The sequence below is a fragment of the Mustela erminea genome, chromosome 19, assembly GCF_009829155.1.
Source record: "Mustela erminea isolate mMusErm1 chromosome 19, mMusErm1.Pri, whole genome shotgun sequence".
NCBI lineage: Eukaryota > Metazoa > Chordata > Mammalia > Carnivora > Mustelidae > Mustela > Mustela erminea.
The window spans coordinates 30281390-30308743 of NC_045632.1; the positions used below are offsets into that span (position 1 = coordinate 30281390).

General features: G+C 43.9%; 2 protein-coding genes across 4 annotated transcripts in view; one reads left to right on the forward strand and one right to left on the reverse strand.

The window, feature by feature from the left end:
* Window positions 1-27354, reverse strand: part of TOX3 (TOX high mobility group box family member 3) — a 111841-nt gene that overhangs the window by 37675 nt on the left and 46812 nt on the right. The gene's annotated exons all lie outside the window — the stretch shown is intronic.
* Window positions 7757-8806, forward strand: LOC116579728 (heterogeneous nuclear ribonucleoprotein A1-like). The gene has a single exon (XM_032325404.1). The coding sequence runs from the start codon at window positions 7830-7832 to the stop codon at window positions 8790-8792; it is 963 nt and encodes a 320-aa protein (XP_032181295.1). The 5' UTR covers window positions 7757-7829; the 3' UTR covers window positions 8793-8806.

A 27354-nucleotide genomic window follows, 5' to 3' on the forward strand; every position in this document is an offset into this window, starting at 1 on the left:
GGGAACATCTTAAGTTGGACCAAGTAGGGAATGCAAGTTCCACTACTAGATTTCTCGACAAGTTCTGTGGACCCACACAAGGGACAACAATGCTTAAACATATGGACTCTACCCAAACACGGGGGCCTTTGGATTTTCATGATCTGGACACATTTGAGTCTGTAAATTGCATAACCATCTGGACTAGTTAGAGGTGGCAAGGGAAAAAAAAAAAATACCCACAACACCCTCTCAAACCCAACTGCACTTGTTTAATATCAGAAAAACAATTAGAAGCAGAGGAGAGACTCCTAGGCTTCCCAAATCAAGCTTTCTTTTTAACAAAAATGGAGCAATCTTTGGGACGGGCCTGGCCGGCAAGCATCACCAATATTCAGAGAATGGAGAAAGAAAGGCCTGATTGGCCTTAAACACACACACCAACAAAAAGAAGCCAGTTGTGCTGCACCGAGGGCTAAGTGGTCACCTCTTTGGTGTAATTCTGATTTCTCCATGCACCCCCCCCAAAAGGCCTTACCAACTCTAAACCCAGTACCTACTAGATCCCAACTAGTAGCATACGTCTGGGGAATTACATCTACCTTTCCTAAGACAAGAAGCAGAAGTAGAAGATACTCTAGTGGCTTTTAAGGGATGACAACCCAGTGAGGGAGATGAGGGCAAAACATTTCTCCACCTAAAGGCCAAGTCAGGGAGTGACACTGACCCATGACCTGCTCATTTAGAAGAACCAAAAGGGAATGAGGAACTTGTTCCACTCTGAGGAACAAGTCTTGAACCGAGGAAGGAGGGGGAAGGAGAGGGCGTCCCAGGCGGAGGGAACAGAGTGTGCGAAGCTGCAGACCTACATGAACAACACAGAGACCAATGTGGCCGCAAGGAGGTGTCTGTGACTCGGGGGGTGGGGGGAGGCTGGGGGAGACGGCAGGCAGCCAGGCCCTGGAGAGCCCCCAAGGCCAATCTTAACACTCTGAAATGCACTAAATTTCAAGGTCTGTTGGGAGGAAGAAGGAGAGAGAGATGGAAAACCCAGCCCCGAGCACACAAATAGTCGGACGTGGACAAGGTTAATTACAAGGGAAAAACTGGAAACAAGACCAGGTAAGACTTCAAGGCAGGCATGAGGCTGCAGGTGTCTAGACTGGGCAGAGTCAAGAGTGGGAAGACTCGAATACGGAGAACACTTCATCTCGAGAGTCACCAAAGTGGCTTTGAACCCCAGTCCTACCATGATAGCTGTGGGTTGGTAGTAGGTAAGTCACTGAACTGGTCTTAAGGACAATTCAAATCCCGGCTGAGGTACTTGCTGGCCACGGAACTGTGCACCGGCCACTGGGCCTCCATGCGCTTCAGGGTTTTGAGGACTGAATGGGTTTGTACCTAAAAAGCCACCTTTTCCATCTGTACTAATGGCAAGGTAACACTTCAGTGAGCCCTGCAGCACCAAAACAGGCCACGCATGTCAGTTTCGTACATTGTCGTGGCTTCTAGCGTCAGGACAGGAGAGTTTTACTACTCAAAGGACTCCAATGGCTCCCCAATGATATTTACAGTAAAATCCAAGTTCCTGTATGAACTGGCTGCTGTTTGCTTCTCCAGACTCCCTCCTTACTGAGCCCCAAGCACACTGCTCCGACTCCTCACTGTCTTCTCGGGGCCTTAGCACGTGCCCTCCTCCTGACCCGACCACTCTCTCCCTCTCCATCCTTTATGTAGCTTTTGGCTTCACAACTGGTTCCACCTGGTTTCCTCTGGCCCCAGGGCAATGGGTGGCCCAAGGTTTGTAGGTGCTCAGTAAATATTTGTCGAACGTGTGAGTGAAGGAACGGGCCAGAGAGGTCCAAGTTCAAATTCCAGTTCTGTCACTTACAAGCTGAAGATCATCAGGTAAGCTGCTTCATGTCACTGCTCTGAATTTCTGTTTCTTTACTTCTAAGGGCAGAAGAAAGGAGCTTTAGGAGGACTGGGCTGTGTTAGAAGAGAGAAAACACGAGCCACCCCCCCAACCTCACCCCCAGCAAATGGTCTTAGATGGAAGAAGCACTTGGTAAATGTCAGAAAGCTGAGAGCGAGGAGCCTGGAAAGCTAGGACTTTGATCATCTGGGAAAAATAAATGGGTGATGGAAATATTTTACATAGTATTTATTAGGTGCCTATAATCTAAAAGAGATAATGGTGGTATTAGGTAAAAAAAAAACACGTAAGACTCAGACTCCATGTGGCAGGTGCTACTGCGTGTGGATATAATGCAAAGCACACCCCATGAACAGTAAGCAGATTTCAAAGAAGAGAAGCCACCGGAGTGGGGCTTTGAAGGATGCATAAGAGCTTGCTGGTGAGACAAGAGCATTGTCATAGAGAAAACCACTTGGGCAAAGGCCCAATGTCATAAAAATGGGGAAACAAGCCTTCTTGGCAGAGACAGCAGAAGGAGGGCGGAAACAGGAGCCAGCAGGCACAGAGCATACTTTGGAGAGGTTTAGCTCAAACATGCTTTACGGATAAAAGGAGATTCGCACATGTTTGTAGGTGGCAGCAAGACCAAACACCAAAGTGAGGGGAAGAGCAGCCAACATGAAGCAGAAGATAATACGATTCAGAGCACATTTTCCAGAGAGTAAGAATAATGCCTATTCTGTGTGTTTTCGATCGTTTCTAGCAAACTGGGGGCACCTTTTATGTAATGCCAGTGACTTGTGAAACACATGTGCTTGGTCTGTTCTGGTTTCTTGAAAAGCACTGAAATGATAGCTAAGAGTAGTGATTAGTCCGTATAGAAAAGGTGGCTCCTTTCTCTGAGGTCAGGATTAGAACCAGAAAGACCGTGGCCCCTGACATTTTGACCGTCACGTGCAGATAGATTTCCATCATGGACCGCAGTAGACTGCCTCACGTGCGTTTCGAAAGGGCTGTGTCTCGTGATAGATTCTAGTATCTCTGGGAGGAATAATAACTTAGCTCTCATCTGGTAGAAGCACCTCAGTGCGAATTCGTTTACAGGGAATGGATTCCCCTCAAGCACAAAATAGGTATCATCAGCAAGGATGGTAGAGAACTAGCCCCTCAGAAAAGTCCTCCTTGGGACCACCTTGCCCACTGCTGACTGCACCGAGTTCTCCTCCTCCAAGCTCCAAGGCAGGCTGTGTGTCTCTCTGTACTGCGCTCAAGTGATCTACTTCCATACCTGTCTCCCTTGAGGGCAGAGGCTATATGAGAGCACCACTGGCCACCAAGCACCATTGCCCGGCACACAGTAGGTCCTCAACTGATAAGGCGGTGCCTCGGAGTCAAGTTCAGCAGTACTTCCAATTGGCAGCTTCGGTGGCCTTAAAAACCTGTAACCAAACTATTTCTTTTTATGTACACGTGATTCCGTCCACATCAAATTCAGGTGAACCACCATTAACATCAACCAAAGTACGGCCAAGCCTTGAAACAGAACAGAAAGGGAAAATCAGAGAAGAGAAAGTTATTTTCCTCATGCTTCCAGACTCCATGGTTCACGCTGCAGTCAAATGACTAAGGGCCTCAGAGACTTTCCACCGAAAACAAACTTTAAGGTCTCTAATGATGTGACCTATTTATACCAAACACCCTTAGTAAGTCTCCTGGGCGGTGTTCCTTACACACCGTATGAAATTTCAAATGTAAAAAAAAAGACCAACAAATGAAGCCAAATATTCCTCAGTGGTTTTTAAATGAAACTGTTTTAACCAATAACAGTATTTCTTGAGTTCCGTAACTAAACTCTATTAACCAATGGTAAAGCTAACCCTCTCTCATTTCAGTTGGTCCCTGTAATCATGATTTATCATGAATTCCTTCAAAACATCCATGACTTCTATTATCGGTCTTCTGTTCTTTGATCGCTGAAGTAGAAAATGCAGTGCTCTTAAAGTGTAGGGTGTTCAGGTGCCTAGAACAAATGTGCTAATACAGAAATGGCAGATAAAGCCATAGACGGAGAGAGCAGATAGAAGCAAAGAGGTCTACAGATCACACATTCTCAACCATGGGCAGTTTTGTCCCCCTCCCCCTGCCAGGGACATTTGATAATGTCTGCAGAGTTTTTACTGTCATTACTAGAGGCTACTTCTGGCTTCTAGAAGGATATTGCTAAACATCCTACCATGCACAGAACAGCGCCCACAATAAAGAATGATCCTGTCCACAATGTCAACAGTAGCAAGACTGAAAAACCCTGATACCGATCAGTCTACACATTCAGCATAAACAAAAGACATTCAAGTATTTTAAAAAATAAATATTACAAGATTATTGCTTCTGCACTATCCAAACACAATCGGGGGTCTGTCTTCAAGTGGGCATTACGCGAACTTTAGATGGATCAACGTGTAAGACTATTGCCTGTAATCAAGGATTACTTAAATGCCTTTCCAGTATGTATCAACTAGTTGGTTGTCAGCTAGGAAGCTTTCCATGTACATAAATACTCTGTTGCTTTTTCTCCCCCTGCTGCACATACATCAAGAAATAGAGACAGTGTAACATGGTATGCTAAGGCTAACATTTTAAAAAAGAGCAACAAATCTATGAATTCTTCCTGAAGAACTGTAAGTGATTTCATGTGTCTGTTTTCCAGTCTCAATCATATTTGATAAACCAAATACCGCAGGCCTACTTGACTCAAAAATCATCAGTGAAAGAAGATACCAACCAGATATAATATGTCATCATTTAAATCAAACAGGATTCATGCCTATGAATTCACATCTATCATTTCCAAAAGTTAAGAAAAGACTTTTTCGATAAGAGCGAGCATTTAAGAAACTACTGGCAGGGTCTTGGCTACTAGAACAGGTCAGGGCTAGAGTTTTATAGCCTGGTGGCCCGGAGTTTTTGCTCACACTGCAAGAACATCTTGATTACATACATCTTTCTGTGATTTTATGATTGCCTGAATTCTGTAGGGACAACTTTTTACCAGATGGGTGATCGTACAGCTTTCATTAGTTTCCTGTATCTTACCAGTTATGTTTGTTTTTTAATCTAACATCTTTGACTAGGAAAGGGCTCACACAAGACTCCAAATCCCACTTCGGGTAAGGTCTTGGGCCAGGAGAGAGGAAAACTACGTTCCTTGCAACCAGCTCTTCCAAAATGTGTAATTTAAGATTTCATAACATGTTTATTTTTGAAAGAGGGGGTTTTGTTATTTTCCCCCCTAGACCTATATTTTAATTGGAGTATGAGGCTAATGGCTTCTTAAACATAACCATAAAATAAAATCTCTTAGATTTCATCTGGGAGACAAAAAATGGAATTCAGTCAAGATGCCGATGTTAATATGGTATATAGCTCAAACTTATTCTAGCATTTTCATATAAAATAACCATGAATTTAAGTAGTCCTAAATAAAGGAGGCATTTCATTCTTGCAACCCCAAAAGTCGTTGTGTACTAACACATTCAAGATTACCTTAACATTACCTTGCATGAATTTAAAGAGATGTGATTATACAGCAATTTGTCAGCAGCTCTCCTTAAATCACATATCAAATTTTATGCACTTCAGCAAAATCCCAATTCTATTCCAGAAGAGTGACTCAACTATATACGAAGGACAATTGTATCCAGTTATAAATGCAAAGGCAACCAAAAACGAGGTAAAACAGAGTCAAAAATCTTAAAACAATCATAAAAGCGTATTTGTGAGGCTGCTTGTTAAGCTAAAGACAGTTTACGAAAACGATCTAAAAAAACTGCCCAACTCTCTTGACACACCACAGTTAAAAAACACAACCTTATTTGGGGAGGAAATTTTTGCTTAGAAACTTTATCACAAAAGGACAAACTGCTTAGCTTTAAAATAAAATGTTAGCACCTTTTTATGGTGACTCAAGTATACACACTACCAACCTGTACCGACTCCATTTATTCCTAGAAAGAGATTTTTTTTTTCTCATTGCTACTAGCACAAGAATATATATGGCACAAAGGAAAAATTGCTAGACATTTCACAGCGCTGGTTAATAACGGAGGGGAAAAGTAAGATCTGTCTATAAAGCCTATCTATAAATTTCTTCGGCTACCATAAAAATAAGTTAGAGGTATGATCTTTTTTTTTTTTTTCAAGAACTGCAGCTGCTTTCATATCAAGATTAATATTGAAAACAAACCCTGTATAATAGGGCCCCCTGGGATAAGTAACAGATTCCATGAGGGGTGTCCATCTGGTACTGGCCATAAGCGACTCCCTTCCCCATCGGGCTGTGGAAGCATTCCATACCCAAAATAAGCGCTCACAGAAAGACCGTGCCCTCAAAAGCCATGCTTATTGCCCAAATTGTTTCACTCTTAAGTTTTAATAACTTTCATAAGGTGATAAAGCGGGGAAGCTGATACCAGAATGAACAACGGGGCAGGGGGAGTGGGGAGTACATAGAGCACAGAGTTTAACGTCAAAGATGAGGTTCCAGGACACCTGGGTGGCTCAGTGGGTTAAGCCGCTGCCTTCAGCTCAGGTCATGATCCCAGGGTCCTGGGATCGAGCCCCACATTGGGCTCTCTGCTCGGTAGGAAGCCTGCTTCCTCCTCTCTCTCTCTGCCTGCCTCTCTGCCTACTTGTGATCTCCGTCTGTCATAAATAAATAAAATTAAAAAAAAAAAAAAGATGAGGTTCCCCCATTGGGAAAATAAACCTCTAGATAACAGGATATACATTACAGTGAGCCAAAGTTCTTGATTCTGGCACTGACCACAGAGCAGAGCAGAGCAAAGACCAAGTCGACATCTCGTTCCAGCATCAAACAGTGAGGAACTCTCCTCACACGCCTTCTTTGAAAGTGAGCTAAACCCTCACATACCGACGCCTCTAGGGTTGGCCAAAGTCTACTTTAAAGCTGCTGCCTCAGCTGCTGCACCTGGGTGGCTCAGTGGGTTAAAACCTCTGCCTTCGGTTCAGGTCATGATCTCAGGGTCCTGGGATCAAGCCCCGCATGGGGCCCTCTGCTCAATAGGGAGCCTGCTTCCTCCTCTCTCTCTGCCTGCCTCTCTGCCTACTTGTGATCTCTCTCTGTCACATAAATAAGTAAATAAATAAATAAATAAATAAAACAAAAACCCGCTGCCTCTACGAGTCAGGGCAGTTTTTAATACAGGAAAAGTAACTTAACCAAAGAGACACGATTACATTTCTAATGACAGACCCCGAAGTCCATGCTTTATGGGGTCACCTGGAACTGACCTGTGACCGGTACTGACCAATGCGTCCTCAGCCTCTCTTGAGAAACGTGAATAATGAAAGGTCAGAGGATAACACGGAGTTTTACAAAGTAACAGCAGGACTAAAGTAGAAAACGTACCTTTGACGCTAAACACAACGTAATACACTGTAAATGCAGCCTAACTTTCATCAAACCTTATGGACTCCTGGAGTGTAGAGAAACTCCATTAACTAGGTAAGGTCTTTGTGAGAGCTGTAACTGCATCAACTATAAACATTCTGGAAAGGTTGTAGGTCTCAAATTTATTCATTTTATTTTAAACAGTTCTGAAGTGGTTTTAACGACGTAGGAAAATGGCCAGGGTGTCCACACCATGGTTCAAAACCATACACCGTGTGATGTAATTTTTCTTCTTTTATTTTTGTATGCTTTCTAAAATTAGTACCTACTAGTTCTGTACTCAGAAAAAATATATATATTTACAATGGAACTGCTCAGGAAGGATTTCCCTAATCTCTATCAGCATAAAGCATGTAAGTAAATAAAAATCTTGGAAATAGAGATACGTTCGTTAGGTTACTCCTTTCTGCCTGTGGACGCTGCCGAGTAAGCATCGTTAAAGTCTCCCCTCCCACCGCCGTCATGTCTAAGTCAGAGTCTCCCAAAGAGCCTGAACAGCTGCGGAAGCTCTTCATCGGAGGTCTGAGCTTTGAAACAACCGATGAGAGTCTGAGGAGCCATTTTGAGCAATGGGGAACACTTACGGACTGTGTGGTAATGAGAGATCCGAACACCAAGCGCTCCAGAGGCTTTGGGTTTGTCACCTATGCCACTGTGGAGGAGGTTGATGCAGCCATGAATGCAAGGCCACACAAGGTGGATGGAAGAGTTGTGGAACCAAAGAGGGCTGTCTCAAGAGAAGATTCTCAAAGACCTGGTGCCCACTTAACTGTGAAAAAGATTTTTGTTGGTGGCATTAAAGAGGACACTGAAGAACATCATCTAAGAGATTATTTCAAACAGTATGGGAAAATCGAAGTGACTGAGATCATGACTGACCGAGGCAGTGGCAAAAAGAGGGGTTTTGCTTTTGTAACATTTGATGACCATAATTCTGTAGACAAGATTGTCATTCAAAAATACCATACTGTGAATGGCCACAACTGTGAAGTAAGGAAAGCGCTCTCTAAGCAAGAGATGGCTAGTGCTTCATCCAGCCAAAGAGGTCGAAGTGGTTCTGGAAACTTTGGTGGTGGTCGTGGAGGTGGTTTTGGTGGGAATGACAACTTTGGTCGCGGAGGAAACTTCAGTGGTCGAGGTGGCTTTGGTGGCAGTCGAGGTGGTGGTGGATATGGTGGCAGTGGGGATGGCTATAACGGATTTGGTAATGATGGAAGCAACTTTGGAGGTGGCGGAAGCTATAATGATTTTGGCAATTACAACAATCAATCCTCAAATTTTGGACCCATGAAAGGAGGCAATTTTGGAGGCAGAAGCTCTGGCCCTTATGGTGGTGGAGGCCAATACTTCGCCAAACCACGAAACCAAGGTGGCTATGGTGGTTCCAGCAGCAGCAGCAGCTATGGCAGTGGCAGAAGGTTTTAATTACTGCCAGGAAACAAAGCTTAGCAGGAGAGGAGAGCCAGAGAAGTGACAGGGAAGCTACAGGTTACAACAGATTTGTGAACTCAGCCAAGCACAGTGGTGGCAGGGCCTAGCTGCTACAAAGAAGACATGTTTTAGACAATACTCATGTGTATGGGCAAAAAAACTCGAGGACTGTATTTGTGACTAATTGTATAACAGGTTATTTTAGTTTCTGTTCTGTGGAAAGTGTAAAGCATTCCAACAAAGGGTTTTAATGTAGATTTTTTTTTTTTTTTTTTTGCACCCATGCTGTTGATTGCTAAATGTAATAGTCTGATCATGACGCTGAATAAATGTGTCTTTTAAAAAAAAAAAAAATCTTGGAAATAAAAAAGAGCAATAATCAATTTTTACTGTTCATTCATGTACTCATTCTAACAACAAACATATTCTGATAACATCTACATTGCCAGGCAGTTTGCTGAAGTATTGAAAATACAACATGAGCCCAAAAAGTCCTTGCCTTCACAGAGCACATAGCTCTGATCAGGGAAATACGAGAGCCATCATATGATAAGAGAAATACATGGTGAAGGGCACCTGGGTGGTTCACTTGGTTAAGTGTTCGACTCTTAATTTTGGCTCAGATCATGATCTCGGTCATGAGACTGAGCCCCGTGCTGGGCATGGGGTCTGCTTAAGACTCTCTCTCTGCCCCTCCCTACCCCTCTCTCTCCCAAGAGAGAACAGAAGGGAAGGGGGGGGGAGAGGAGAGAGGAGGGGAGGGGTGGGAGGGGAAGAGTGAGGATATGGTGAAATGTCACCTGTGAAGTATGCCATGAAGAAAGACATAGAGCGCAGAATGGATTAGGAATGGTGCCGGTAGACCAGGTAGGAAAATAATCCAACAGACCAGATGAGAGATGATGGCAGCAGGAACTAAGGAGGTAACGGGGGACAGAGGCAGGGAGTGGGGTCAGGGGCAGGTGAGGGATGAGAAAAATTAAGAAGTGGATGGAGTCCCAGGATTTTGACCCTGGATTTGATGAGTTGAGAGGGGAGAGCAAGAAGGGGCTGCTAAGGAAGGCAGCTAGGGTTGGAGCCTGCATAACTGGACACAAGGCAATATCATTCATGGAACTAGGGGAGGCAGAAAAGAATGAGTCTTGGGGGAAGGGGGGCTGAATCATGGTGCATTTTCAATATGTTGGGATTCAGGCACCAAGAGATGTCTGTAGTTTAAAGGAAAGGTGTAAAATACAGACGGTGTGTGTGTGTGTGAGAGAGAGACCTGGGTGCAGATGTTCAACGAAGCCAGGGACACGAATGAGCCCTACGGAGAGGGCACCTACAGAGCTGGGCGAGAAGAGCTGCCGAGGGCAGAACCTTGAGGAACTGGAGTGTTTAATGACCCAGATGTAGACCTAGCAAAGGAGCCTATGAAAGTGACAAGGGTTATAGACGCAGCTTAGAGAGGGTCGTGTTCCTGATGTCAGGAAGAGGGATAAGTAATGGTGGATACAGAGGCTAAAGTGTACCTGTTTGTTTCATGACACCCAGACCCTTTGCCATTCACAAAAAGCACAGAGCAGAAATACAAGGGAGGGACAGGACCTCCAGCCCTTGAGGAGTTGTGAAGGTGAGACAGACAGACTTCCAACAGCAGAGAACCGTATCCAAAAACCCCTCAACTACTTACTCCAGGTTTGGTAGGAGAATACAGAAGAGAAGGAGCAAGAGGGCATGCCGTCGCTAAGGACAAATCACACATACGGGGACTCCTGAACAGTGTGGGGGCAAGGGGCACCAACCCCCACACCGTTGAAAATCCACATATAACTTTGATTCCCAAAAAACTTAACTACTGACAGCCTACTGTTGGCCAGAAGGCTTACGTACAGGTAACCAGGCAATTAACACATATTTTGTATGCTGGAGATAATACATCCTGTATCCTTCCAATGCATAGCAAGCCAGAGAAACGAAAATGTTACCAGGAAAATCATAAGGAAGAGAAAACACATTTAGAGTTCTGTACTGTATTTACCCAAAACATCCACATGTAAGTGGACCCATGCAGTCCAAACTTGCATTGGTCAAGGGCCACTGGTATAAAGAAAATGTGCATACTCCTCCTGAGTTCCTGATTTATTATGGAAGGAAAGATGGCAAGCATTATGCCCATGGCAAGTAGATTACCCCTCAACAGATAAACAAGAGTCTAAAAATATCTGTCAAGGAAAATTCCTTAGAACAAATGGACAAAAAAGATTTTCTTACAATGAAGCAGTGATGTACCTTTGGGGATTACAGAAATGACCTTGCCCCACCTACGAACCATGAGTGCTGTGGGTTCCAGAAACTGGTAGGTTTCCGGTGGTGAGGGGGAACAGGGCTAGTACTCCGTGCTCATGCCGCTACCTCATATCCCTCCCCATCAGGGGCCACTGGAGCAGCTGAGTCAGAGCTGACAAAAAAGGAAAAGGAAAAAAGACATCCCCTTCATCATGAGTGGTGCAAACTGGAGTAAAACTGGCTTTCCTGATACCCTCTCACTGCCAGGAAAGGTCATATATTAAAAGGTATTAGAGGCTGACTCCAACCTCAAGACTGAATACTAATCTAGGGGCAATTCAAAATTAAACATCCATGTATTGAACAAGAAACACCTCTCATCTCCAGTTTTACTGACCCACACACTTCAGGATGAGGAACTTCCAGACATGCTCAGAGGAAAATGACATCCACTAGGAGAAGCAGGATGGAAAGCATTGCCTCTGTGTCTGGGACAACTGGAAACTGGAAACTGTCACTGTCACGTGTCTTCACGATCATGTTTTGAGAACAAGAGAATCAAACCAGACTTTATAGTTCAAGTTAAGGCAGGGCAATAGGAACGGGGCATTTGAGGAAATTTCTCATAAAACTTGACACCATTCCTCACACAGCAATTTGGTTTTGATAAACATTGGCGTTGGGGATCTATTAAACTGTCTGCGAAACAAAGTGAATTCTACAATTTACACAATTTTTAGAACTGCAAACGGAATGATTAAGAAAATACGGAAATATGGGGTGCCTGGGTGGCTCGGTGGGTTAAAGCCTCTGCCTTCAGCTCAGGTCATGGTCTCAGGGTCCTGAGATCGAGCCCCGCATCGGGCTCCCTGCTCAGCGGGGAGCCTGCTTTCCCCCGCTCTCTGCCTGCCTCTCTGCCTACTTGTGATCTCTGTCTCTGTCAAATAAGTCAATAAATATTTTTTAAAAAAAGAAAACATGGAAATAAATTCTGAAAGAAAACAAAAGTAATGATGAATGGGGAAGAGTGAATTCCATCCACCTTCCCCACTCTTGTATTGTATGAGGAATGAAATTCATCCACGTGGACTCCCTTCCCTTTCATCTGAGGTCCTGTCAGCTCTCTTAAGGAAGCAGAAAACGTCCATGCCCCTAAATTTGAGTAACTAACTGGCTGCACTTTCTCGGTATGGGAAATCCTGGAATATATTTTCTGCCTCTAACGTACCCCGCAGTCTCCCAACTTGGTGCGTGTGTGCACCCGTCTCCACCTGAAATGCTTCTTCCCACCCCCATTCCAACAGGCCCTTGCCCGAAGCTAGGGGCCTCCCCTCGAAATTCCTTGCATTCATTGAGATGCCGAGCAAACAGCTCTGGCAGAGAGCCTTCTCGGCTCAGGCCACCAGAGTTGCTGTCTCCTTCTTTAGAATCTTCAAAGCCCTTCCTTTCTATGGAAGTTTATGGCACTCAGCATGTGCTGGTAATAAGGTGTTCCTCCTGCTTCCCCCCACCACCTCCTTCTCCCACTCCACTGGAAGCTTCTTAAGGGCAAGGACCATCTTGTCCCCTAGGACTCCTTGGCAGGACTAACTATCCACAGAAGGGACACAATTAAGTATTTGGTTTGATCTTTTCATTCTCCGTGAACTTTTTTTTTTTTTTTTAGTGTTAGAGGAAATACCAACTGAAGACAAAGAAACACAAAGGTCATAAAAGTAAAACATAACGAGGAAAAGGGACTCAAGTCTTAACATTATATTATCTGGGTTCCATGAAATAGACCCTCTCCAAATGGTTTGCAAATCTACAACAACTGACTCATTTATTCAACAGAGGTGTATTGAGCCTTCATTACAGAATATATAAATAGACATGGACACACACATATATGTACACACAAAGGATTAAAATAAGCCTTGGAGACAGGAGCACCAATACTATGTATGTCCCAACAGGCATGATCTATCTCTATATTATTAGGTTTCTGATCTCAGCAGAGCCCTTGTGAGTACACAGGAATCCCTAGTAACTCTTCCTACTCATTTCTTAGAGCAGCTCTAACAAACCTCTGCCCCTTCTCCCCTTTCCCTGCCCCCCCCTCCAGCATTCTCTCCTATCCTCCTCCAAAGAACGTTGTTGCTTACCAAGAAACAGGCCATGAGTTGAATTCTTCACCTGTCGCCCCAAAAACCAGCACCTGAAACCATCCTTTTCCTTCCCTTACCAGAAAAAAACATGTTCTTCTACCACTACTCCAAACCCCGGGCCCCATCTAGAGGTGACTTCCATCAATTCACCTCTCATTTGGTTCTGCAGGTTTTCCCACCGCACCGCTTCCTCCCTCAATTTACAAAAAATGTTCCAACCCTGTTTCTCTGGTGCGGAGGGGGAAGGGGGGGAACCACTGAGACCACAGAGTCCCTCTTAAATCAGTATCACCTCCCTCCCCCATCCCCACTCACTGGCTCCACCCCCACACCTGGATCTTCCATTCACCCTTAACCCTCCTGCCATCAGTCTTCCTCTGTCATGAACCGCTCTCATTAAGTCCGCCATGGACTCCTAAATACCAAATCCCACAGACGCTTCCCCATCGTGTCTTGGTCTCCAATGATCACTTTTCCTCCTCTGACAGGTTCAACCACTCTTTTTACAAAAAGAGTATTCTCGTTTGGAAACAGTTACTCTCAGTTTTCTTATCCCCCTGAAGATTTCTCAGTTTCTTCTTAACACATGCTTTGATAATTCATCACGTCCGACGTGTCAACCACCACCAACTCTCCAGTCTAAACATCAGTTGTTGTACTGAGCTACAGTTTTCCAGCTCCTTCTGAATAGGACCAAGGGTGTCCTACCAACTCAAAGTCAACAAACCCAACGCAGAGCTTTTCTTTACCAATCTTCTGCTTTTCTTGAACAACTGCAGACAAGTTCCCCTCAAGGAACCCACCACTATCTGTTCAACCTTCCATCGAAACATGGCCCTGGATCCTCTCCCTCATCTTCGACCAGAGGTCGTTCGGCTAGTCCCCTGGTCAGCTACACAAACCTTCTTTCCCATTGTTCTTCGAATGGCCCTGTCAGTCCCAGCCAGAACCTCATGTCCCACTCCAGATTAGAATTCTTCTAACCCATGTCTGCAGTTACCTTTCTTTCCATTTATCTTCCTGGTAACAGTTTTATTACACTGTAGAACAAAATGGATAATATTGAAGAGCACAACGAACAGAAAAGTCATTTCTCAACCCACCGGATACACCACCCAATATTTTTGTATAATGCTTTCCCAGCGTTTTTTGTCTTTCCTCTCCACAATGTACAGAGTAATCTCTCATATAAAGTTGGGACCACAGCGTATATGTAATACTTTTTGAGCTTAAAGGTATTCTCCAACCATTTTCCTCATCGTTACCTTCGAAGATGTGACTTTTAATAGCTATACCGTGGGCCAATGCTTGGGCATGGCAAAATTCACACCATCAGTGCTCAGTAGGTTCAGCCTTCCAAAATGGAAATCGGACCATGCCTGTCCTTGTGGGGCTCAAAACCTTCAAAGGCTGCCCACAACTTACTGACTCCAAGCTCTTTTCCTCAGGAGGACAAAAAGGCCATTCACAAATGGATGTCCCGTTATCTATACAGCATTATTCCCGTTCCTTCCCCTCCCCTGCTCACTCCCTCTACTCCCATGACCCTCTACTTCTTGGTTCAGCATTTCTTCTAGAAGTGTCCTCTCCTGTCCAATGGTTGACAGGTCTGCTGCCAAGATGCCTGGGCTGTCTTTCACACTACATATGACTGTTTGTCTGTTTCTCTCTTTAGGCTGTGAGCCCCTATGAGACACATCATTTTCTTGCATGGCTGAAGACTCAGCAGCCCCTCAAATTTGTGTTAAATAAGCGGGGACAATGGGGACAACAACAGGCATGTCACCTGTGAGGACTTACTGTCTAATACCTATTCTAACAAGAGCTCAAAGTTATTGAACATTAAGTGTGAGCCACGTGAAGTATTGTCTGAGCTTCACAGTGGCAATTTTATTTGTATTTGTATAATTATTTGCCAGACATACTTGCCCTCCCCATAGACTGGAAATGTTACAAGGGAACCGCTTCCCTCGGTGTTCAGTATTTGGGTTGAGTATTGGACATACTGGGTGGCACGAGGTAGGTGCTAAATCAAGGTTTCCCATGTCGATGAACAAATGGCCCTGGGAGGTCACTAACAGGGTCATCTTCATCCTTCAAGAGTGGAAACTCAAGTTCAAACGCTCGGGTTGGGGTGTTATATCAAAACTCAGATGATGTGTCAGTATGGTTTCAATGTCCCCTGACAACTTCTCTGAATGTTTCTTGTCTCTCATGAAAGAAGACACACGGCGGCCATATGCCAAGCAGTGCTCAGGGCTGGATGCCACGTCGCCTGGAGCAATAGAAAGTTCAGGGCCTTTGAAGGACTCCGATCTGAACAGCTCAGATAGGCCCCCTTGACAGGACAAAGGCCGACCTTGAAACAGTACTCTCTCCGTTGTTCCTGGCTTTATAGATCAGATCCATTTTGAGAAATGGAGCTCTACAATGAATTTTGGTATCGAATTCTTTTGGCAACATTCTGAAAATGTTTTCATGGAGCTACTCATGCCAGTCACTTTTAAAACTACCAAAAACATTCCTTCATTTGCCTTTTATGTAGAATATTCCCGAGAAGCTGCATTTTCAATATACCGCACCTAGGACCCAACACAGATGGCCAATCAAAGCTAAGTCCCTCTTCCCCTTTCCCAACTGAGTCGGGGCTCCAAACGTTACCAGGTGTTCTCGGCTATGACAAGAAAAATAAAAGGCCATATCTTTGCTTCTGAGTCACAGAATGATGAAAAGCATCTTCTTCTTCTTTTTTTTTTTTTCCTCAAGAGTGGAGTCTTTCAACTCTCAATTTTGTTTTCATGAGAGGCACAAGGTAGATCAGACAACCCAACTGACAAAAAAAAATTTCACCTCAGCTTTCGTTCTGAGAACAGTCGGATCAAAAGAATTTTTCTGAAGGCAAAACAGGTGGGTTTTTCCCCTTTATACTTACAAGTGAAACAAATATGTACTTTGTACTTTCACTGAACACAGAACGAGTGGACAGAACTGGGCTCCTCCAGGCTTCGTTAAATAGTCGCACCTGTAAAGGACTCCTGTCTCGCAAAGGAAAGGGGAACCAAACCAGTGACTTATCACTGGGGCAGAGGGAACAGAAACTCAGACACAGCACTGCAAACAACTCGTGCAGAATAAAGTGCAAGGAAGGGAGAAATAAATGTAAGGAAATGTTAAGAAATATTTAACTTTGAAAAAAAGAAAAGAAATATTTAACTTTGTTTACACACACACACACACACACACACACACACACACACACACACACGCCCCTCAACCTGCTTCCCCTCAGAAACCGGCTCTTTGGAACAGTGAGAGCTACGATTTTTACTCAGGTTCAGCATATCCATAAACTGGCCCATAAAATAAAAGTAGTAATGGTGAGCTCCCAGGAGAGGTTAAAAAATAAACGTCTAAGTAAAAGACGGGCTGATGAGAAGCAATAAAGCACTTTTTGTACCAAATCTCGTCCGAAGAGAATTACTTACTGGCAGGAATAAAGAGAGACAGTCGGTTACAAATGTTTGACAGCCCTAAATACTCTCTTTGTCCTTCTCGACCCCTGTGTTTCTCCCAAGGAAATGTCCCCAGTGTTGTCTTTTCATCCCAGTCTGCCTCGCAGAAATCTTCTTTAGCAAACTGGGCCTTGGTTGGAGAACATGCCTTCTCCTCCAAACGTTTGTTCCCACCCCTTGAACCCCTACCATCCCTGCAAAGCACCCCTCCGCCTCTATTTGGAAGAAAGGTGGTAGATATTTTCCAAACTCCCATCCCTTTAAGCGCCTAATTACCCCGACAGCTCTTGTCACTGCCAACACCCCCTACCCCCCCGCCACTTTCTATTCAATGTCAGGACTTCAGATGCTTTTCCGGTGTGTTCTAACTCTCCCTGCAGACGCATGCTCTTTAAACATTTATCTGCACCCATGCTGAAAGGCTCGAACATTCTGTCTTAGCAGAGCAGGTACTTCTGACTGATAATCCGAAACTCCCCTTATACGTTGAGGAATAATTTTCCAATCTCTTCTTCCAACTCCCAAAAGAATCCCCCCATCCGGGCAGACCAACCTGCTTGTCATTTGCAGCTGCAGCGAACTGTTTTCTGCAAATCAGGCTCCTCTTTCCATCCGGGAGCAGGCCCGGAAAACCCCCTGCACTTCCGTGACACCCTGCACCCAGCTCTCACGCAGGCTCTTGCCGTGGCAGGGTGAGCAGAAAGGAGGGGTGTTCCTCCTGGCGCCCAAGCAGTTGAGAAGCAGGTGTCGCTTTCCCACTTCCTGTCCCGGCTGGCTATTGGCACTTAAAAGGAAGATGGCAGAGCCTCCATTAGCCTAAGTTCACTGCGCACCAGATCATCCTTGAACTGTACAGGTGAGGAAGAAATACACCTCGACTATGTGTACCCCATCTCACAGCTGAGGTCTACTTGTTAGAGCCACTAGACTATTCTCACTGGGCCACCGTCTCCTGTTTCCTCACGCTGTCATGCCTCCGAGGCCATCGCCATGGTTCTACATGACCAAGATCACCCTGCGCCTTTCAAGTCCTTCACACCTCTGACCAGGTTCATCTCTCGAATAGAAACTTCCACCCAAAATCACTCTCTGGACACGTGCATTGTTTATGTCACCACTCACTTGAGCCTGGTTCCTTCAGCATTTCGGTCCCTCCCTCAATAAATATGTATTTAGTACTTACCATCAGATAGGCAAAGTTTCTACCAACCAGCTCATCTGATACTGGAGGAGGAAGGAGGGCTTTCTCATTTGCATGATCTCCTATGACAAATCAACCACCTGTGTCACAGCCCGGGGGGGTACAAGAATTTATGTCCCCTGGCCAACAGGGGTTTAATTCCATCATTTATGACAACACCCTCCTTCGTACCTTCCAAGGAGGGGTGGCAAATAAATCCCCTGTGAAGAATTCCTAAAAATAGGAAGAGTGCCTGATGTTGTGGAAAAGGGCCTGGGTGTACAGTCTGGGGGACGTGGGTTCAAATCCCACCCACCAGCTGGGGTGACAGAAGTTCCTCACCAGATCCTTGAATCCTCCGAGCTTCCACTTCCTCATCTATACAAGGGAGCTAATGCTGAAGTTGGCCTTGCACACTGTTGTCCATCAGCTGATGAGAGACGGAACCCCTGTACCTTGAAGACCTCATACTACCAGCTTCCAAAGAGTCAAGATTTCCACAAGTGCTTCTGGAAACAGGGAAAATCTTCCTGTTCCTCAAATTGCAAACACCCCTGATGTTTCACGTCTCTTCAAAATTCACGGGAGATGAATTTGAAGGGAAGATTTTTTTGGGGAGATGTGGAGAATAGCCATGTGACTTTACACTAATCATTATCAAATAATGTGGCGGGGGAGGTCCCAAATTTAGCACTCCTGAGTCAGCTTTTCCAGATCTTACTGGCTCTGAAACACCGATGAGAGAGACCACGCGAATGACGTTTACTGGCAAATTTCAGTACACCCTGCCTTGACCATGAATCGACGACGGATGCACTAGTGTCTGCCCCCGTTGCAGACACAGCTGATTCTCAGAGAAGTTTAGTATCTTGCTCAAAAGCCACACAGTGCGCACGTGTGGTGGACACAGGACTGGAAGGCGGTCTGCCTGTTGCCAGATGGTGTGTTCTTCACCGCCAGCACGGTGTTGACACACACCCTGGCCCTTCCAGAGCCCAAATGGCATGTCCATAATCTCCAGATTCTTGCAGCAATGCACTGGATCCTAAACTTTCCTCCCCAAATCATCTAGAAATTCTCTGAACCATCCTGGCTGGGGGGGCGGCGGGCGAAGGTACAAAGCCCTATTTCGGTACGGTGAAACCCATGGATCACATTTTCTTCCATTTGTTCTCAGTATGGACTTTAGACATGAGAAAGGTGGCCGGCCACCCCCAACCCACCATCAACAATGATCGGACACGACCATCGTGACCCACAGGCCAGTGAAAAGAGGACTTCGATCCCGTTTTATTAAATGCTATTCACAAAAGAGTATCAAGTTCTACCTATGAGTTTTTTCTCATTCTCTTTAACTAAAGACTTAAAAGCCCACATAAAATAGTAACTGGGAGCTTAAGAAAACATGTAAAATACCATATAATCAAGATTGTTTAAATGTATAAAACTGTCAAGTAGATTATCCTTTATGCAATTCAAATGAGCCTTTGGGAAACAGAATTAACTGAGGGCAAACAAGAGCTTAACTTTAAAAGACAAAGAGTTGGCTTATATCAAGTTGACACTTGCAGATAAGATACCGCATTATACCAGGTTATACTCGCAATAATAATTTTTGATTGGCATATCATTTGCCGCTAACTACTGCTTGGCTCCCACTGAGCACACGCAACATACTATAAACTGTTTTGAAAGATGTCTTTGTATTGTTCAATATTTACAGGGTGTGTTATTTTATAAATGCTCGAGTTGGCATAAGTTAAAAAAAAAAAAAGACATTAAAACATTTCAGATCAAAACGATCTCCTCTTGCCTTACAAAAGAAGTACTCTCTAAAGACAGGTGACGATTCTGTTCAGAAATCTTCACACCAAGGCTAAGTAAATGTGCAGTGGTAAAAAACAGAATTGCTTTGTTCAGCTGCACAAACAGATTTCTACATCGCTTCTATTTGCGTATTCCTGAATATCCCCTTTCAGATCCCACTTTTATGGGGAGCAAAATCAATTTTCTTTGGGACAAAAAAGTGAGATCTGGTCTAATGATTTTAATCTTTTAAATAAACATGAACTGAACTTGGAGCACAAGCTTTTTCCCTTAAGAAAAGATCTTTGTTGTTCAGAAAGATCTCTTTCAACCTCGGAGCAGTTAATGCCAGCGACAAGCTAACCTGGGGGTGGGGGGGAAGAAAATCTGTATTTCTACCAATGTCTTTTTAAAAGGAATAGCGAATATTAAACACACACACACACACACACACACACACACACACACAGCCGGCGACCACATTATCCAGCCCCAAATGCAGACTGATGTGAAGTTTAATTTTTGAAGCAAATGAGGCTCCCCAATTCAATTTTCAACAAATAGAAAATGAGAAACAGAAAACTCTGACATAAAACTTTTATGGCTACTTTGCTAAAAAAGCACACTCATGTTTATGAAAGAGAGTCTCCCGTAGCCTCAAAAGGGGAATTATTCCGAAATTCGGCAATGCTGCGGGACCCTCACGAACAGCAGCCCCGTGCAGCTTTTCCAGGCCTGTTTCAGGCCTGCTAATAGTTATTGTTTGTACAACTGTAACCAAGTACATTACCAACCAGTTGTTCAATCTATATAAATTTAAGAAACACACATTGCCAAGGAGTGACTCATATATCAGTCTATTATATGCTACAGGGCTGACTGTATTAAACAAATCACTCTGCCTACAGCCGAAGAATAGAAGCTATATACAGAGCAGAGGTGATTGTCTAATTTAAATCTTGGCTCGCTTCCCAGTGCTGTACAAGATTCCAATTTGTGGAAATGTTGCTCTTTGCTACTGCCAGAAAGGCTGCAGAAAATGGTATTGGGAGCCTTCCAGAAATATGTCTGCAAAACGCCAATCAACAAGTCACTAAAGATTAACAGTATGACTGTACCAAATTAATTTAAATTATAGAAACATATGGCTAGGATGTTTGCTTTGCACTTAAGACAACACCTTCCTCGCGACGAGCTAGGTTTGCTCGGCGGTGTAAGATCCTAGCCCGGCAAAACGGGAACGTTGGCTAATAAATTGGGAGCCAGAGGTCCCTGCCGAGCCCGTCCTTTTGAAGGTTTAGGGTCTTCCCTCGAATATATTCAAAACATATGGGAAGGTATGTGCTCATCACAAGGTAGTTTTTCCCCTCCAAAGATATAAAGAAAAAATCAACATTATTCAGCGACTGAAAACAATTTGCTCTGTAATGTGAAGAAAATTCCGGCTTTATTGAGATTTGCCGTAGAACCTGGAGGCTGATGTGATCTACTGCACATTATTCCCAATTCTAAAATATGAGAGTGGGCTAAGAATTTAATATCTCGCCAAGAGAAACGCACCAATTATATGGCCAAATCACGAAAATCAAAAGACAACACAATTTATACCCCGCCAGCTGCTCTCAGTGTATATGACATTCACGCTGCCTCCCCATTATTTTCACACGGATCTTTAATATATACAATCATGTCATCAACCAAAAGGGGGGAAATCAATGGCACTTCAAGCCATAGTTACACATTAGTGTACGCTGTATTTCAACTGAATAGGAAGAGAACTGTTTTATGTTTCTCTCCACTGCTTTTCTATTATTGCCTAGCTAATGGAAATACATCAAACAAATGTTCTACAAGAGCAATAAATATTAAAGTTGACCTATCCGTCTGGGAGAAATGAGAACAGTACTGCTCACTTTTAGCCCAAATATGACACTGATAAATGGAGCGATGAGATTCTATCACACTCGCAACAGTCTGGGCCGCAGCCCCCGCGTGATCCCGGTACCAGCAATTTTCTCCATTCATCTTCATTAGGCAGTCACTTGACCTGCTTCCCGACATCGCTGTCAAATCAGAACCTTTGGGGGGCTTGTTGTACTTTCTAACAATGTAGCCCTAAATGCGCTCTTCATTTTTTTTTTTTTTTTTTTTAGAAGCCAGAGGAAGGCCTCAATGAGCATGAAAGAGGGTGCGAACAATTCCTCGGGATGCAAAGAGACATCAAATGTTAGTCATGATTAAAAGGGAAACCGCGGTATGAAATGGGGCCACGCAGCCCCCTGCTTGCCAGCGCATCGCCAGGGTGGCAGGGGATGCCTGGGGCGGGGGCGGGGGCGGGGGCGGGGGGAGAGTAAGGAGGAGCAACACGCACCCCCCCTGAGCCCTACAAAGACAATTAGGTATTCAAATGAAGGATATATGTGGGGCTTTATCACAGATGTAGAAATGCTTTCCATTTCCTACCTCAATCACAGTTGCAAGTGAGCTGGAACAAGAAAGGAGGACATTCTTACCTCGCACAATGAGCGGGTGTCATCACATTAGCGGTTCTACATTGCAGTTCCCATTATTTTCTATTTCAACGGCATAATAAGAGGGGTGCTGATTTGATTATTCCGTAATAGTGAAAATGAATACCAATGCAATATAAAATTGCTATTATAACACAAAGCTACTAATATGATTCACAAGACCCCCTGGAAATTAGGTTTTATAACCATGATCACAGGGGAAAAATTAGAAAGCCAGTAGGCAAGAAGGGAATTAGGTGTTCCTACATCGGTCTTAGCGAGGCGGGCGGTTTGCTCAAATGAAGCTGGCGTTTCCTTCCAACCACATACAAAACCCAGTCCACGTGAATTATCTGAGATGTGCTCCTTTGCGTCGGTCTTTCTGGCATGTGTTCTCAATACTCATAATGTTAACTAAAGCCATGTTCGAGGGTGGTACTAAGGCAAGGTTTTTCTGATTCAAAGAAAGCCGTAAATGAAAGCATGATAGGCAAAGTACAAAAAAGCCATCACTTTCCCCAGAACCAGAGTTTTAAGACCAGATGAATTCTAAAAATCCACAATAAACAGAACGAGACAAGAAGTACAGTTGCCCAAGGATTTCCATCGAAGGGACTCTTTTATCCCTGCCCTTCACCCCCCAATAAAAAAAGATGCCAACCTCACGATCAAGGCTAACCCAATCTCCTCCCTTGCAGTCTTGGAGGATCTAAGACCCAGCTCTGGATCTCTGGAGGCAGGGAGTACACACCTGATATCAGAGAGGTTAACCAAGCTGAAAATACACTTTCCTTTTGGCTTCCAACACAGGCCTGCCTGGACAGGGCATGGTCGTGAGTGTAGAAGATGCTGGACCACATCTCTGCCATCACCAACCCTCTCCCCTGCCCTGGGTACAAGGTGAAGATCCAAGACCCTCTACAAAAGCTCTTTCCAAGTCAGTTCTCTTACAGCTTCTAAGGGTGTATGAGATGTCTAAGACAGCAAAAATCTTAGCAAGCGTCAATCTTTGGCTTCGACACAAGTGTCACCAGCCCCAAAGGGACAACTGTAAATTCTCGCATCTGACCCAACGTGAGAAGGGATACTCTTACGGAGGCCGGAAGTCGTCCACCTTGGCAAAGACAGGGCGTTCTAGAACTGGAAAAGGATTTCCTATTCCTTACAGGACAGGATTTTCTTCTCCAAATAAAAGAGATGCTGCTGTTTCCAAGAGACCTAAGAAACAACTTGCTAATGTTCTGTTGGCAGAGGAAACCACCTCGCATCAAACTTTACCCTGTGTCTGCGTATTTCCTTCGTGTGTTTCAACATCTGTTATGGGAGGAGGCGGCATTACGATGAACAAAAACCAAGGATTATGTAAATAAAACAGGTACATCCCACACACATCACCCCTTAGCACAAGCCATAACTCCTGATACAGCCTTGTCATCAACAAATACCTGCCAGTTGACAGGGCCAGTACCACCTCAACAGTATATGAACCAATTGTATCACAATGGAAGGCCTCACAAAGAGCTCCAGAACGTTAAAATGCTGCCAGGTTTCTTAAGCAGGGCACCGGAGAGGCACTTCCAAGACTGGGGAAGGCTGACAGTGACACTCCAAAACTCTGCACTCAGCGCCACCACGTTTTCGAATAATCCATACGCAATGTGTCTTGACAACAATATTTACCGAGCACCTTCCGGACGCTGGGTATTATGCTAATCACGTCCGAGTTATTTCATTTATCCTTTACAGCTATCTTAGGAGGTAGAAACTACCATATTTCACAAAATCTAAGACACCACTGATTGTAAGATAAAACCCAACTACAGATATGTTATAATGTGGAAAAAAACGTATGCCTTCTTCAGTCAATGAAATATGGCATTATCATTATTTTTTTTAAAGATTTTATTTACTTATTTGACACAGAGAGAGATCACAAGTAGGCAGAGAGAGAGGAGGAAGCAGGCTCCCTGCTGAGCAAAGGACCCCGAGATCATGACCCGAGCTGAAGACAGAGGCTTTAACCCACTGAGCCACCCAGGCCCCCAGCATTATCATTATTATTAGTAGTAGTACTATTACTATCCCCATTTATATCTAAGGCTCAGAGTTCAAAGCTCAGACAGGTTAAGTAACCTATCCACAATCACACACCAGGAAAATCTGGACTCCATACTGAGAACAGTTGGATTCTGACGTCTTAAATTCTACATAAGTAGTCTCCGGTTATTTTTAGTACATGCCTCTACTAAAGATATTCACAGACATAATCGTAGTTCACACATTGCTCTTGCTTTCCATGGTGCCAAACACAGTCCAAAGCCCTCTCTGTGGGCTAACTCATTCATATGTCTCATTAACCTGCAGGACTGATACCATCACTGTACCCATTCTACAGAAGAGCAACTGAGCCCCTTGGCCAAGGCTACACAGTGATGCAGACAAGCAGGCTCCAAAGCCCACACTCCTTAGCCACTGCACTGTCTCTCTAAAATATGGGCATCCACCCCAACATATGCAAATTTACTTATTTATAATTTATATATACAATGGTTACCATCTGACAAATTATGCATATTTCAAAACATCAAAAACTATAATAAGAAAGGACTGAAAATACAGAATTACTAATATTTTCTCCAGCCATAAAAGTCCCTCCCTGAGCTCTGTGAACTGTACTAGGGAAAACCACTGCCCTCAAGCCACTAATCTAAACAGATTTGTTTTGACAACCTTCCCTATCTAGAATGATCTATAAAAGACAATCATGCCACCAAAGAAGGCTCCCTCCGCCTTCCTTCCCAGGGGGTAGCATGGACTCTTCTCAATTAAGCCCTACAATTACTTGAGGGAAGGTAGCAATAGAAAAGGGCAAGCTGGGGCGCCTGGGTGGCTCAGTGGGTTAAGCCGCTGCCTTCGGCTCAGGTCATGATCTCAGGGTCCTGGGATCGAGTCCCGCATCGGGCTCTCTGCTCAGCAGGGAGTCTGCTTCCTCCTCTCTCTCTCTGCCTGCCTCTCTGCCTACTTGTGATTTCTCTCTGTCAAATAAATAAAAATCTTTAAAAAAAAAAAAAAAAAAAAAAAAAAAGAAAAGGGCAAGCAGTCTCCCATCATCTGAATACCCACCAAATAAAACCTGGGCTGTGTCAAAAAGGGAAAAGAGGAAACCATCCTCCAGGGAGCTTATCAATACACAGTAACCTGAGACACCGTAACTCCATTTCTTCCTGAAAGTTCCTTCCCGCCCTCTAATAAGAAACAATTAAGCATCTCTTGAGCGCCCACTGTTTGCCAGCTCATGTGTGGTACCAGGAGCACAAAAATAAAAGCGAGAGTCCCTCAGGAAAAAGATTTCACAGTCAAAACGAGGAGTGGTGGAAAAAGCCCCACACTTCCATGTTTCAAGTTTAATTCTTATTTCTAAAACGTCTTCCCTTAATATTAGCCAGAAAGCCGGTCTCCAGTAAGATAAGCTCCAATAAATACGATGCAAGTCAAACCCACAAGAACAGATCTTCAAGAAAAGGAAACAATTTTTGGATCCATGCTGCCATGTCTAATGAGAAACAGTGAGGTTTCTAAGAAAATCTTCAGTATTGAAGTTTGACCAAAAATATTAATTATGTTGTAGTCAAAATGAAGAACTCCACAAAGAGTTCTCAAATATCACTTTTTAACAAAACTAAGAGCAGAGGAAATATTTTACAATCATGATAAAAAAAAATTTTTGAGGGACTAACGTAAGAATTCCATGATATCCTATTGAAAATTAATCCCAGTAACTCAGTTTCTAAGAATTTGAAAACACTGTCAAACAATATTGCTTCTTGCTTCATGTATAACATAGCTGGTGGAATACTAATGCTACTAATAAAAATAACAATGCATTTTTTCACATTATTTTAAACCAGGGGTTAGCAAACTTTTTCTTAAAGGACCAGATCATAACTATTTTAGGCCCTGTGGGCCATCAGCTCTGCCTGAGGTAGCATGAAATCAACCACAGAAGACAGAGAGTACAGAAATGAATGAGCATAGCTGCGTTCCAATAAAACTTTATTGACAAAAAAAAAGGCAAACCAGCCTACGGACCCTAGTTGGCTGACCCATGCTTTAAATTATTATCTGTATCTACTGAGTTTCTTTTCAAGATTCATGTTTCTCAGGCTCTTTTCATCACAAATACTATGTTTGTTCATTAAAGACATTTGGAAAGTATAAAAATGCAGAATGAGGAAAGAACACTGGGCTAGGACGTCAAACAAGGACGAGGTTCCCGGGCAGCCGTGGGACTCTGAGCAAGTGACCCCCCATCTCAAAGTGTCGTTTCTTCACTCAAGAAATCAAGATGATGACCATCCTGACTAAATTTTTTTTTTTAAGATTTTATTTATTTATTTCAGAGAGAGAGATAGAGACTGCTAGAGGGAATCCAAGCAGGGGGAGTGGGAGAGAGAGAAGCAGGCCTTCCGCTGAGCAGGGAGCCTGATGAGGGGCTGGAGCCCAACTCCGGACTCTATCCCAGGATCCTGGGATCATGACCCCAGCCAAAGACAGAAGCTTAACGACTGAACCACCCAGCCACCCTTTAACCTGACATTAAGCATCATCAACATTCCCAGAGGAGTGAATGTGAGTAGAGTTCAAGCCCGGCGCTGGCACTCTGTCACAATTACCACTATCAACTTCCTTCTAATTCATCTCTGATGATATTAAAGCACACCCAGCATGATACCCAACATAACTAAGTAGAATGTACTCCTACATAAGCAAATGAAAACGGTAAAAGGATGGAGGGAGATGGCGAGTTTTGACCTTAGTTTCCAAGTTAGCGTAAAACCTGAATGAACCTCTTAATGTTTTCTAAAAGAGAAAGGCAACAGAAAGTAATCACAGATGTTTGAACTGCATTAGTAGGTTTCCTAGAGAGAATTCCCATAATTTGTTTTGCTCAAACTCCAAAAGAAGACCTAAGCGGTAAAAGAAAAGACCTGCTATTATACAATATGACTTGAACCCAAGGATGCGGTCACAGAAATGACACACAATACTCCAGGAGTAACAGTACCAGGCAGTCACACATCTCTCCAAAGCTGACTTTGTCACTGTTTTTAAAATCAAGGGATCCTGGGC

Bases quoted from the DNA above. Each gene is read 5' to 3' on its own strand.
- LOC116579728 (XM_032325404.1), top strand. From the start codon at position 7,830: ATGTCTAAGTCAGAGTCTCCCAAAGAGCCTGAACAGCTGCGGAAGCTC.